The 14743-nt window shown below is 43.8% G+C and overlaps 1 protein-coding gene across 2 annotated transcripts in view; it reads left to right on the forward strand.

Moving 5' to 3' along the window:
• ATAD2B (ATPase family AAA domain containing 2B) overlaps window positions 1–14743 on the forward strand; it is a 158402-nt gene that overhangs the window by 36254 nt on the left and 107405 nt on the right. For both annotated transcript variants that reach the window (XM_075923418.1, XM_075923419.1), the window contains exons 6-11: window positions 398–506; window positions 4770–4886; window positions 6211–6286; window positions 9786–9884; window positions 11461–11572; window positions 12016–12131. In XM_075923418.1, coding sequence (XP_075779533.1) covers window positions 398–506; window positions 4770–4886; window positions 6211–6286; window positions 9786–9884; window positions 11461–11572; window positions 12016–12131 — 629 coding nt within the window. The remainder of the gene's footprint in view (window positions 1–397; window positions 507–4769; window positions 4887–6210; window positions 6287–9785; window positions 9885–11460; window positions 11573–12015; window positions 12132–14743) is intronic.

The raw sequence follows: 14743 nt of genomic DNA on the forward strand, positions 1-14743 counted from the left end.
AATAAATAAATGCTGATGCTTGCTAGGTGTATTTAATTTTTTAAAAGGTTTTAGTACATCATCCTGTTTGGTCAATGGAGAATTAACTGACACATTCTCATATTGTGCTAGTAGTATGGAAGCGAAGCATGGTTACTGGTCTGAAAACAGGACTGAATACCATGATGACCTGAGTTCTAAAGATGGGCTTTGACATTGAGATAATCTCAGGCCCTGGAAAGTCATTCATCAATCCTCCTCATTTGTAAAATGGCAATACTTAACTTACCTTTCAGGGTTATTTGCTGGTAAGAAACATGGAAGGTGGAAAGCACTATGTAGGTGCTACCATGCCTATTTGGGCTAACAGTGAAGGTTACGAGAAATAGTATTGATTAATGTGCCCATTTTGTTCTAGGAAAACATGGACATGTATTCCCGAGTGAAGAGGAGGCGGAAATCACTGAGAAGAAATAGCTATGGAATTCAGAACCATCATGAAGTGTCCACTGAAGGGGAAGAAGAAGGTATCGATTGTATCAATTAATGGATTAGTTTTTATTTGAAACAGTAATTAAATGTATAGTTTAGAAGAAATGACTGCTTAAATAGTTGGTGTACTAATACAAATAGGTTGTACTGCTGACAAATAATAATACAGGCAGTCCCTGGGCTACGTACAAGATAGGGACTATTGGTTTGTTCTTAAGTTGAATTTGTATGTAAGTCTGAACTGGCTCCAGATTCAGCTACTGCCACTGAAACTGACCAGGGGCTGACTACAGGAAGCCGGAGGCAGAGTTGCTCTGCCCCCAGCTTCCTGGAATCAGCCTGATCAGTTTCAACAACTGCTGAATCTGGAGCCTGGGACAGAACAGCTGGGACGCTGCCCGGTAGGTTCCCACAGGACCAACCCGGCAGCACCCCAGCTGCTCTACCCGAGGCGTCCCGCAACAAAAGCCTGGTCTGCTGGGGGGGGGGGCGCACTAGCTGCACCCCCTCTCCCCCAGCAGACCAGGGAAACCCGAGCAAAGCCGCACAGGTGGAGGGACCCCGCCACCCGTGTGGCTTTGCTCCTTTGCCCCCGGGGGTCCCGCTGCCTGGGCGGCTTTGCTCCCGGGCAAATGAGCAAAGCCGCCCAGGCGGCGGCTTTGCTCGGGTGTCCCTGGTCTGCTGGGGGGGTCCAGCGGCTTTGCTGGACCACCCCAGCAGACCAGGGAGACCGGGAGAAGCTTTTCTTGCCCCGAAGGACACGGGAGGCGACCCACCGCCAGTGAGCTCCGGGGCGAGAAAAGCCCCGTTCGTAAGTGCGGATCCGACGTAAGTTGGGGACTGCCTGTAATTTGCTTTTGCTAAGTAGAAAGATGAACAGGGCCATTGGAAATACTCAAAGAAATTCTGCTCTTTAGCAATGATTTATGGTGTCTGAAAGTTTCAGTGTGCTGCTGGAAAGGATCTGAGACTTATAGTGGATCACAAATTGAATTGAAGCCTTTGTTTAAAAGAAAAAAGTTTGTTAAATTTACATGAATATGGATCAGTTTAAACTAAATTGTCTGTATCTTACAACTGAAACAATTTATTCTGATTAGTATAAATCACAGTGGGGTGTGAATTCTGAAACTCAAGGAGGTGATTTAAATAATATTGTTATAATAGTGGAACATCCAGGGAATATCTTTAGTGTATGTGTTTAGGTTTCTGTCAAAGAGCTTTTAATAGGAGTTAGGCTGCAAATTTTAAAGTTGTAATTATTTTAGCATTTTATCAAATATTTGATTTATTTTGGTTATCAAAGGAATTTGGGGAATGAAGAGAAGAGCGAATGTATTCTAGGTATTAGAAATCATAGAATTATAAGGCCAGAGTGATATAGAGAGGTCATTAAGATCAGCTTCCTATGCTGATGCAGGACCAAGTAATCCTAGATAATTGATGACACATGTTTAAGTGTGTTCTTTAAAATCTCCAGTGATGAGGATTTCACAACACTTCTTGAAAGCCTATTCCTGAGTGCAGCTACCTTTATAGTTAGAAAGATTTTCCTAATATCTACTCAAAGTTTCCCTTGCTGCAGATTGCTGCATGGGCATGGAGAGCAATTCATCGCTGTTCTCTTATAATAGTCTGTAAGGATTTGAGCACTCACTGATGCAGCGTATCCTGCTGGTCTCTCCAAGAATTGGTTCTTCCCACTCTGGGGTGCCCTTGGTTTACCCTCAACTTCAGTTACCTATAGTCTTTGTTACTTCAGGCTCCATGTCCTTCCTGGCCATTGTGCTCCTTTCCTCATGATATTACCTCACAGCAGTGCCCTCACGCTGTGGGGTCCTCTCCTCCCAGGGAATCCCAACTCCCCTATACCATCTTGCCTCAATGACTCTCTGCTAGTTGTCATCTTGCCTCAGGAGCAAACTGCAGTTTGAAATAGGGATGTTAACTAGCAGTTAATTTATTAGTCAATAGGCACTTCTGCATTCCTCCTCTGAAATGTACAAGAACCCCTCTTGGCACTCTTGTACATTTCAGAGGAAGAATGCAGAACTCCACATGCAGCCCGGGACCAGTGGGAAGTCCTGCTGACCCCAGGCTGCACCCGAATGCCAGCTTTGAAATGTACAAGAGTCCCCAGTGGCAGCTCTCAGGCATTTCAAAGTGGAAGTGCCCTCATGGAGCCCAGGGTCAGTGGGGGACTCGAGTCCCTCGCTGACCCCGGACTCCATGCTACTTTGAAATGCCACACTGAGCCCAGGGTCAGTTGGGGACTTTTTAGCTGACTGTGGGTTCTGTGCGGCATTTCCCTAATACCTGGGATCAGCTGGGTGCGGCGCTGCCACTTTGAAATGCCAAGACATTGTAGTGTAGTGCATTGTCTTCCCCATCAGCGCATACTTTGAGCAGTTAGTGAAGATTGAAGCAAAATAGGCATTAAACTTGTTTGCCTTCTTGATGTGTAATCTATTAGCAGCTCTCCTCACTAAGAGCAGGACCTAAACTTTCCTTTGTTATTCTCTTCCTAATGTATTTTAAAAAAAAATCTCTTAAGTGTCTTTTACGTCCCTTGCAAGGTGTAACTCATTTTGTGCCTTGGTCTTTCTGATTTTTGTCCCTGCATTCTAATGCTATTTTTTGTACCTCTATTTGTCTCTATTTCCACTTTTTGTAGGATTGTTTTTCGATCTACAGGTCATTTAAAAGCCCCTGATGGGGCAATATTGGTCTCTTACTACTGTTCCTGTCTTTGGTTTGCATTGGGATATTTTGCAGTTGTGCCCTTAATGTTGTCTCATTGGGTACGTCTAGACTACATGCCTCTGGTGACGGAGGCATGTAGATTAGACTACCCGACATAGGAAAATGAAGTGGCGATTTAAATAATCGCCGCTTCATTTAAATTTACATGGCTGCCGTGCTGAGCCAATCAGCTGTTTGTCGGCTCAGCGTGGTAGTCTGGATGAGGCATACCTGGGGGGTCGACAAATGCCTTTGATGTCGACTGCGGACCGTCTAGACTACCGCGCTGAGCCGACAAACAGCTGATCGGCTCAGCGCGGCAGCCACGTAAATTTAAATGAAGTGGCGATTATTTAAATCATTTTCCTATGCCAGAGGCATGTAGTCTAGACGTACCCATTGAGAAACTGCTTGCACAGATAGTGTCAACATGCATCCATCTCTAGGATGGATGTTCTTCTGTATGGGACCTTATCTTCAGTCATGAGGATGGACAAGAACTCAGCCTTCACTCTCACTCCCAGGACCCTGTAATCACTGCTGATCTGCTCATGATCATATCTGGTAATATCATTAGTGACCATGTGGGTGTGTGCCATAAGTTTTGGAGTTAATCAGTAGCAGTAAGACCGAAGTGCCCAGAAATACCATTGGTCTAATTCCCTTTGTCTCACCAGCCTTGTCTTACCAGCCACTTGAAACCTATGTGCTTGTTAAAGAGAGGGCCCTCCACACAGCTGAAATGGGTGATTCAAACCATTACACTTAACTGTCTATAATCACTGGCCTGTTCATAAAAAACTGTATTGTGCTCTTTCCAGAGAGCCCAGCTAGAGCCCTTCAAAGAGTCCTGCTACAGAGTAGGTACTGACTCACCTAAATGGAGGGCAACCTTGTTCAGACAGTCAACAACCAAGTCTTGATTTCAAAACACAGCATCCAACCCAGAATCCTGACAGCAAGTTCCGAGCACAGAAACTGCTTCTCTTTTGTCCCTTCCCTCCTCCCACAAATTAATCAGTAGGGGCTCATCTAGACTACCGGGAAGATTCGGAAGAAGATATGAAGAAACATTCGGAAGAAGATTTTCTTCCGAATCTTCCCCGTAGTCTAGATAAGCTCTAGCAACTAGACAGAGATGCTCCACAAATGCTTACCCAACTGTCTTATGTCTTTAGTCTCCCAGCTGCTTACATCTTACCCACTGCATGTCTTAAATAGGTAAGGGTTTATTATTATTAAAGAGAAAAACAAAACAACCCCCCAACAGGGTAAAGTAACTGAAATTTTATGTAAAAATATACTATGTTTGTTATGGTCCTATCCTTCTGATTAAAACAAAAAATTATATAGATGCCAATAGGAATTTGGCAAAACATCCTGCAGATTTCCAATGCCCCCAGTGATGATTAGTTTGTTCTAACTAGTGGAGAAAATGATCCTGGTGCATTTAGAATTTATTTTGGGGATTTATTTTTTGAGAAGAGAATGAGGGGCAAGGTTGCTCTGAAATAAAGTAATAGCGGTGTTTAAAATTGTTTGCTTTTTCTTTCTAGAATCTCAAGAGGAAGATGGAGATATAGAAGTAGAAGAGGCAGAAGGAGAAGAAAATGATCGACCTTATAATCTAAGGCAAAGAAAAACTGTTGAAAGGTACCAGGCACCTCCAATAGGTAAGGAATCAGGGCCATATTTGACCTTTCCACTCACCTTGACTATGAATCTTTTTTAGCTTGGCTTGCTCTTTGGTAACGATCAAAGTTACCATAATTTTTTCAGTCTTAAGTATTGTAATTGTTTTGCCCTGGTTTCTCTGGTTTACTGAATAAACATCTGATTGCTAAAGCTGCAATTGGGTATGAGGAAATGAAGGTTTCTATTCCAGGGTGTGCCACAGATTTAAGTGACTTGCCAAAGATTAAACCCTTTTTCTCTACTAAGTTGCTTTCCTCAGAAACAGTGGACAAGGAGAGAGAAGTTAAGTAATTGCTCATGATCCCTAAGGGAACCTCTATGCAGAGTTCTACAGGGTTTCATCTGACTTCTCCTATTGTTCAACATGTGTACAAAGCATCTGAGAGAGTTAATGAAACATAGATTGCAGTATATTTGGTGTGCTGGTGCTACCAACTCTTAAGTATTTCATCTAACCTACCTTGTGTTGTTGCATGCCTGTCTCAGATTCTGGGGTGGATAGAAAATAGAGCTAAATGGTTACTGCTCAGTCTAGATAAGGAGTTGATGATCCAGGTATGTTGGGAGAATCAGAATGGAAGATATGGTGATGGTTAAGTTTGTTCCTCTCTGTGAATTTGCATGCCCACCATTTGTAACTAGCTTGTGTAGTGGGGCAATGTTGCGTCTGTGAATACTGTTAATCACAAGCAGCATTTTCTAGTCTTTGTCTAGATAAGAAATTGCAACTATTTCTTTGGACATAGACCTTGCTGCTCTGTATGCATATATCACTTCAAAATTAAATTAGAACACTGCACTGCACATAGGTTACACCTTTAAAACAATATGGAAACTGAAGCTGTTGCAGAATGCAGTGACATGAACCCTACCTATTTGAAAAACCACTCTCTAGCTCTGCTATTATTGTGACAGCTGCAATCAGTTGAGGAGTTTGAAAAGAGATGCATCTGGTAATGGAGGCCGCTTGTGCACACCACTTAGTCTTTTTCATTCCATCCCTTAATCTGAAATAATCCCAATCTGGTGACAGAGTGCACATGCTGCAAAGCCCATTTCTTCATGTGACTTTTGGGGAGAGAGCATCATAATAAAGATGATGATTGTGAAGTGTGATATTTTCATTGCGTATTTGTTGGAGTGAGGCATTTTCTAGATTTTGGCAAAGTCACCTAGAGCTTAAGATAGGCACTTTTTTGTATAGATTTTTCATAAATGAAAATAAGTTTTTTTTTAGGAGATTGTAATGTGGTTAACCTTTTTAGTATTTGACATTTCATGACTGTTACCTTTTTTGCTCAGTGCCAGCTCATCAAAAAAAGAGGGAAAATGCACTGTTTGATATTCACAGATCTCCTGCAAGAAGAAGTCATATCAGGTAAATGTCACAATTTTTGTGTAGGTAGAAGATATGTGCTACCTCAGCATATTTTGTTAGTTGCTTATTTTGAAACATTCTGTCCCTGAGTGATGTGTTGAACACAGAGAATCAGAATTAAGGCCCTCATTCTAAAATGAGCTTCACATGTGTGGACTCCAGTGTTCATCCACAGCCTGTGTAAGATAGAAAAGCTTATTGCAGGTTTGGCCCTAAGTCTTTTTTTTTTTTTTTAAAGCTCTTCTGTTTGTAACATGTTGTTTCTTTTATTGTCTAAAAATAATTGAAGACTGATTTAGCTGATTTTTTTCTATGATGAATAAAAGAAAACTAATAAAATAGCATCAGTGTTGCTGAACACCTTCATGGGAAGATGATTAGTTACTATGAATAGTAGTGTGAAATAAAACATTTAAATGCAGAAATATATAGGAATATAGGAATTACCAGACTGGAATAGACTCAAGGTCCTTTTGGTTCATCATCCTGTCTCTTGATAGTGGCCCAGCACCAGATGCTTCAGAGAACAATGTAGGAACATTATAGTAGGTAGATTTGGGGTTGCCTGCCCTCAACATGAGACTCATCTTGTTCTTCAGCCCTAAAGCACAAAGTCTAGATATTCCTGACAGCCTTATAAATATCCAGCCCCATATTGACTCTCAAGTACTTTGCCTCAAAAAGTTGTTGATGCCATGAGCTCCATAGTTTGAGCAAATTAATACATGCTTTTGGCTTGTGCCTTAGGATCATATTCTGATGTGGAAATGAATTAAAATAAATATCATGTATGTGTTAATACCAAGTATAGGTTGAACCTCTCTGGTCCAGCACCCTTGGGACCTGACCGGTGCCAAACCAGAGAATTTGCCAAACCATGAGAGGGCAATATTGTCTAGCAGCATTACCAACACTTCCACGCTTACTGGGATCTGAGAAGACCTTTAGGAGTAAATAAGAGCTAAATCATAGCACAGAACACCGAGATTCAGGACTGATGGCTGTAAGCAAATTTTGTGGGACCACAGGAAACCTGGACACATCTATGGTAAAGGGACATCTGGCTAACTAAAATTATGTAGGACCATGGATGTTGCTGGACCAGAGAGTGCCAGACTAGAGAGGTACAACCTGTTCTCTGTTTTCAAACAGCAGAGCTCAAGTGCTTCTTCCTCCATGTCCCAAGGGCAGTGCAAAAGATTCCATAAGCTAAGTCAGGCCTCACTGACTTCTGTGCAACACATTACAGTTTGCACAGGTGAGACTGGATTATAAGGTTAGTAAACAATAACATTGCTGAATGCTGCTGATGCTCTCACAGCTGTACTGGTGCAACAGCCCCACCTTGGTCGACACCAGAGACATAGCTAAGCTTGAGCTAAACGAGCAGGTTTGTCAAACTGAGCTCTGTCCTAGACCCAGCTGTCTGTGGATCAGGCACAAAGAGGGACACTAAACAAATACACTAATCAGTAAGCCCCACAGGCTTAATTTACTTTTGTCATACAGTTAGCCAATGACTTCAAAAACACTAAGGCCATGTCCGCTGGCTCCCTAGACACTTTGGAGGAGCCTGGCATTCTCTGCTCAGTGTCATTAAAGTAGGGGTGGGGAATATCAGGCCCAGGGGCCAAATGCGGCTCCCGGCTTGCCTGGATCTGGCCCCCATGGCTCAGCCGCCCCCCCCCCCCCACATTGGGGAGTCTGTGCTGTTGCTCCAGCCCCTTTGCTGTCCCACTGTGGGGCTGAAGCACACAAAATCTACTAGCCTCCCCTCCTTCCCCCTGCTCTAGTGTGGGAGGTAATTGTGGGGAGTGTCTTTCTCCTTCTCAGTTGGGGGCCATGTGAATGAGGGGTTTTTGGTTTTGCTTCTCATGTATGGTGTGCTGCCCCTGACTGATTTTTCTGTGGGTCAGCAGCCCCCAACCCAAAAAAGGTTCCCCACTCCTACCTTAAAGGGAACTGCTTGGTAGTGAAGCACCAGTAGGGCCATACTCAAAGAAATGGTTACTCACCCTGTGCAGTAACTGTGGTTCTTCAAGATGTGTCCCCCTACAGGTGCTCCACTACTCACTCTCCTTCCCCTCTGCATCGGAGTTCTCTGCTATGGAGCTCTGTTGTAGAGAAGGAATTTAGGACAATTTGCTTGTGCAGTGCTGTGTAACAATGGCATGGAGCACAAGGCTGACTGGTATGCCTATGTAGGCTGAGCAGATTCTCTACTATGAAACGTCTCTGGTCAAAGGTGCAGGAGGCATAGCGCATCTAGAGGGGAGCATCCATAGGGAGTACATCTCAAAGAGCCACAGTTACTGCACAGGATGAGTAACTATTTCTTCTCTATATTTTCCTTCTGTCTGTAAGAAAACAGGTTGATGGCATTATAAATTTAAGCCATAGTCCTCTTAAAGATGGTATTAATTTCTCGTAGATTCCAAATTTACAATGGGGATACCAAAAACACTGATCACTGCTTCCCTACAAATTTATCTGGTCTATTTTGCCCCTCCATTTTCTTCTGTTTGATGCTGTTTGTGAGTCTTCCATAAAAACTCACCACAGTGACATAGTTTCCTATCTGATTTCTCTTGGTGGTTAGACTGAACTTGGCTGGCTTTATTTTTGTTGTATCTAAAATAGCTGAACAAATGCAGATGATCATATTAATATTGGAGATGGAACTGTATATCTGTTCTATATCTGTTGAGAGATCCTTAAGAATTACATCTCTGGCTACTCTGTTTAGCCATCAAATGCTTTTGTTCATGCAAATATAACCTTTTTTTTTAGCAGCCTCAATTCAAACAGCATTTGTCTATTTTTATATTTGTGGCTAGCATATAATACAACTCCCAGTCAGTTCAAAGCATTCTTGAGATGACTGTACTAATATGAAGAGAAGCTACCTGTATGAATTTTGAACAGAAATCTAGACTGCACATTTTATTTTATTTTTTTGTTACTTCGTAATTGCAAGTACAATATAAACAATTTCTGAAAATATTTTACTGTTCAGTATGAAAAGCATTTAGAAAAAGAAACTGACTGTAAGACTTACAAGAAAACTGGAATTTAAAAAGTAGGAATTTAAATAGATAAGATGTTACTCTTTTTCTTACACTGTAGCTACAGAGAATGTTGAGTGACGTAGGTTGGAGGTTTTATCAGATGATCGGTCCATTAGAAACCTTAAACTCTGGAAATGTAGATATTGTGCTCATTTTTTCATTTTGGTGATGTAGAATGAACCATATGTTTCCTAGGGCTTTCTTTCCTCTTAGAAATGTTCAAATTGGAATCCGACATCTGTGGAACAATATAAAAAGACAAATTTCCTTCACAAACTGTTTTAATATGTCTTCTATTTATGGAGCAAAAAGTTGCTAAAGTGTCTGCTAGACTTTAGCAGTGCTGTAAGATGCATTCTTTTTATTTTGTTTTAACATTAAAAATGTGAAATGCATTATCCAGGTGCATGTTTATTTTGTTCTTTAAATAGGAGAAAGAAACATGCCATTCATAGCAGTGATACAACCTCTTCAGACGAAGAACGCTTTGAAAGGCGAAAGTCTAAGAGCATGGCCAGAGCAAGGAACAGGTATTAGAGCCTGAGAGATACAGTTTGTGTGGGTCTGGCACTAAAAAGCAGAATTATGGTGCAAAGTTCTAGTTAGTGTGAAACGACAGGTTGGACCTCCCTGGTCTGTTATTTTAACCCAGTGGTCTCCAGCCTTTTTAACCACAGGATCACTTTTTCAGTTTAAGTGCAATGTAAGCTCTACCTCTTTACTCTTGTCCCACTTCCTGCCCTCCCCTTCTTTGAGGCCCTGCTCTTGCTCCACCCCTTCTCTAAGCCCTCACCCTGCTCATTCCATACCCCTTTCTCTCCCATCCTCACTCACTTTCACCATGCTAGTGTAGGGGGTTGGGGTGCAGTTTCTGGTCTTGGGCCACGGAGACTGGAGTGTGGGAAGGGCTCTGGGCTTAGCACAGAGTGGGAGATTGGGGTCTAGGAGGGGTTTCAGGGTGCAAGCTCTGGGAAGGAGTTTGGTTGCAGAGGGACTCACATCTGGGGCAGGAGGTTGGGTGCAGGAGGAGGTTCAGGGCTGGGACAGGAGTTTAGGGAGCAGGATCTATCTGGGCAGATGAGATGGCTTCCAGGTGGAACAGTGGAGTTAAGGCAAGCTTACTCCCGTCCTGTCCCTGCACCACTCCTGAAAGCTGCTGGCATGTATAGCAATAGCTTCGTGGGGCTATGTTCTGCCCCTAATCTACAGGCATTGAGCCCACAGCTTCTACTGGACATGGTTCTCTGGTATTGATCAATGGGAGCTGCAGGAGTGGTGTCTGCAGGCAAGGACAGCATGTGGAGACCCCCTGCTCTGCATTTCTCAGGGGCTGCAGTTACATGCCAGCAACTTTCAGGAGCAGCAATTACCACAGGGATAATGACTCCAGCCATAACAGGTTAAGCATTTTAGAACTCACTACTCTAAGAATTAAATTTAAGCATAAGAGAGAAATGAAATTTAAGAAATGCACAGGCCAGTCAAAAACCAAATGTAACACACTTTGCAAGCAGTAACAGAAGTAATAACAGCCCCCCCATGTATGTGTCAGGAGATGAGTGAAGGACAGTGTGTGTTTGTGAGAATGACAGACACACACAGCTTTCTCCATCCCCTTCTCTCTGTGTGGAGATAGGGTACAGGAATGGAGTAAGAAAGGACACCCTGATATCAGCGCCTCCCCCCTCTTTCCCTCCCACATCCTGCACAGCAAGCAGGAGGCTCCTGGGGGAGCAGCTCCAAGGCAGCGGGCATGAGCAGCATGACAAGGGGCAACTGAAATGCCAACACTTGATAGCTTCCCAGACAAACCAGTCTGGATCACTTGTCAGAGGCTCCAAGATCTACCACTGTGAGCACTGTCTTAACCCAGTTAATTTTTAACCACTGTTATTGAAAATTCCTTTGTAGTTTTAAGAATCATAGTCTTAAATATGTTGGGTCAAGTTGAAAAGGACAGGAACAAACTTGTGTAGCTGTATGTTGTTTTTGCTTGAGGGATAGCTGAACTCGTATCTTATTCTTCTAATTCTGACATTTATAACCATCTTTGCTTGTTTTATTGCTGATGGTATTCAACCTAAATTGCTTGCTTTTATCAAACAGATGCCTGCCTATGAATTTCAGAGCAGAAGACTTAGCCAGTGGAATCCTGCGAGAAAGAGTAAAAGTTGGTGCAAGTTTGGCAGATGTAGATCCAATGATTCTTGACAAATCGGTAGGTTTTGTTAAGATTTCTCTCTTATAATTATGCATTTGAGATAGGATTACTGATTCATCTTCCTTAACTGGCAGCACTGCGAATCAGAGTTGTAATGAATGCAAAATAAAATCACAATGTGTTGCTGTTCACTAGTTTCTTTGTTCACCTACTGTTACCCATCACCACTTTTGGGCCAGAAAACACTTCCTTTTGGGGCATGTGTTATTCTCTGGTGAGGTATATCATAAAGAAGCAAACAGGCCATTTGTACAGCATATTTTTCTACTGGGTTATTACTAAACATTATTGCATTTCTAAATGTCAGTGGATTCCTATTTGAAATTTGATTGATAAAACTTTATTGCTCTAGTTACATACATTTTTGCATACATGCTATGTTAAAAATGAGAATTTCCATTTTGGAAAGTTGTTGCTTTAAATGTTTTGTTTTTTCTTAGGTGCGTTTTGATAGCATAGGTGGTTTGAGCCATCATATCCATGCATTAAAGGAAATGGTAGTGTTTCCTCTTCTCTATCCAGAAATCTTTGAAAAATTCAAAATTCAGCCCCCAAGGTAAGTGGATTTATTTGTTGTTGCTGTTTCTCCCCCCCTCATTCCATCCCCAAATGTACTTAATAGGATAACAGGTAGAAGACAGGTTCTTTCTTGGAAGAGTACAATGTGTAAATAGATGGATAGACAAGCGAGGATTACTGTACACAAGAAATAGAGAGGCATTATGACATAGATTACAAAAATAAATGATGTCTCTTACTTGTAGGAGGCAGGTACATCTCTTTGTGGTTTAATTAGAGGAATTTTTGGGACATTGCTGCAGAAGTGATTTTTTTTCAATGAAGTGAAGGTTGGAGCTTTGAGTTCTTCAAATGCTTGCTCATGTCCATTCAACATAGGTGTGTGTGCCTGCTACATGCACTGATGTCAGATATTTTTCCCTAAGTAGTTATCTGTAGGGGCCAGGGTACCCAACATCCCCTTGAGTGGCAAGCACATACCATGCTATATAGAATACTCCTAGGCCCTTCCCTCCTCAGTTCCTTCTTACTGTCAGTGATGATACTTGGAACAGTGTGCTTCAGCCTTAGCTGCAGCAGTGTTACATTTGTATCGTTGTTAGTTCTAATTGAACTTGCTAAGTATCTATGAACTGTTGGTCTTTGAGTCTCCAAAAGGACTTTGCCTGAGTTCAAAGCCTGTGCAGCATGCCACAGGCCCATTCCAGTCAGTGATCTATCTGCATGCTGGCTAACTTTGTTGCTTGTGGAAGGACATGTCTTGGACAAGTGTTGAATTGGTAGTTCCTTCTGTCCCAGAACCATTAAAGAACAGAGCATTTGTCTGAGTGCTTTTGATAGTCTGCACGTGCTGCACAAGACCAGCAGTCGAACTTGGCACCGAGTATCCATTCGTCACCCACAGCTCCAGCAAAGTCTACTGGGACGCCAGGCAGAGACAAGTCCCCTTGTAAAGATAAGGGGAAGAAGAATGACCAGTTCGCAGATAGGCTGGAGAAGGCCCAGAAAGCTCCGAGCTTTGTGTCTAGGTCACCTTCCCCGGTGCTGGAGGTCTGTCTCCTCTCCACGTTGGAGGCCTTCCAGGCCATGCAGGACCAAAGTGCCATGCTGGTACCAGTGCTCTGACACTGACGGGGCCTAGGTTTAGGGGAAAGCTGCATTTTGGTCCCCACTCACCTGGCATGGTCCAATCCCACTCTTCTCCAGCATCTGAGAGGAGAGTGCTCCCAAGTCCCAATAGGACTGTCTGTGAGAGACTGGGACATGATGCATGATCTCTTGCATTGACAGTGACGGTGCGCAGACCTCTGGAGGCATGCGCCTCCCAGAACCAATGACACATTGACTCTCCCTACTTGCTGCGTTGGCAACAGGACGCCTCCTCACAGGACAGTCACTTTTCGCCACATTGTAGATACTCATCAGTACTGAGTCACTCTGGCTGCAGATGCCCATCCTGGTCCCTGTCCCGGCACTGTGGCTCCTCTCTCTGGCACTGTTCCCTGGACTTGGAGTGCATCTGTGGATCACTGTAGCTCCCGTAGGCACATTGGGTTCTCTTGTCACCAAGGTCTTCGTCGGTAGCAGAGTTCTGGTACCAAAGTGGACGCCGCTCCTGCTCTTCGTCTTGGTTATTGTGAAGCGTCTTTCCCTGCAATGTGGGCTTGGACTTGGCTTCTATTCCTCTGGCACAGCAGTCGGTACAACACTTGGCACTGTTGATTTCAGCCCTGCTGGTGCAGTTCCAGGGCATGCCATGGCCCTCATCTCAGTGGCAAGCAGAATGGTGCCGATGAACTCCTTGCAGGTTCCTGGTCTAGCCTTAGCTTACCCACTTGATCACTGGAGCATCTCAAGCTCCTTCTGTACCTCCAATGTTTTATAAGCCTCAATAAGTTGCAGGGGCATCATTCCCCCCTCAGCAGGCAGTTGGGGTGACTGACTAACCCCTACCTTGTGAGGAAGGCCAGCTGGCCCTGGCTGCCACCTATTCATCCTTGAATGAGACAATGGTGACTTCTCAGGCAGTGTCCCAGGAGGACCTTCTGAGGCGGGTGGCTAATGATTTGGGCCTCCAGGCTTCACACACTTTTTGGGGTCCTTGAGCAAGTGGGACCTGGCTTTGCCCCTGCATGAGGCGGTCACCAAAATTGCTAAGGCTTTCTGGCAGACCCCCTCCTCCATCCCACCCATAGCCAAGAGGGCTGATTGGAAATACTTTGTCCTGGTGGGGGACCAGGATTATTAGTATACGCACTCGCCACCCAACTCCCTTGTGGTGGAGTTGGTCAGCCACAGGGAGACCAAGGCCAGCTGGCGCTTAGCCCAAGATTAAAGACTCAAAATGTCTGGACTTTTGGCAGAAAGATTTATTCTTAGGACAGCTTTCAGTTGTGAATGGTGAACTACCAGGCCTTGTACGCCACTTGGCAGGCACTGACCACGTTCAAGGCTTCCCTGCCTGAAAATTCTGGTAAGGAGTTTAAGGCCCTGGTGGAAGAAAGGTCTTTGGTGGCTCTGGCAGTGTTAGAGGCAGCATCGGATGCTGCAGATTCGGCTACTTGCTTTATGGCTTCCACCATCTCCGTGAGGCATGCTGCCTGGCTCCTCATGTCAGGACTGTCTCCAGAGGCACAGAACTCCATTCAG

Source organism: Pelodiscus sinensis, chromosome 3, assembly GCF_049634645.1.
Source record: "Pelodiscus sinensis isolate JC-2024 chromosome 3, ASM4963464v1, whole genome shotgun sequence".
Classification (NCBI taxonomy): domain Eukaryota; kingdom Metazoa; phylum Chordata; order Testudines; family Trionychidae; genus Pelodiscus; species Pelodiscus sinensis.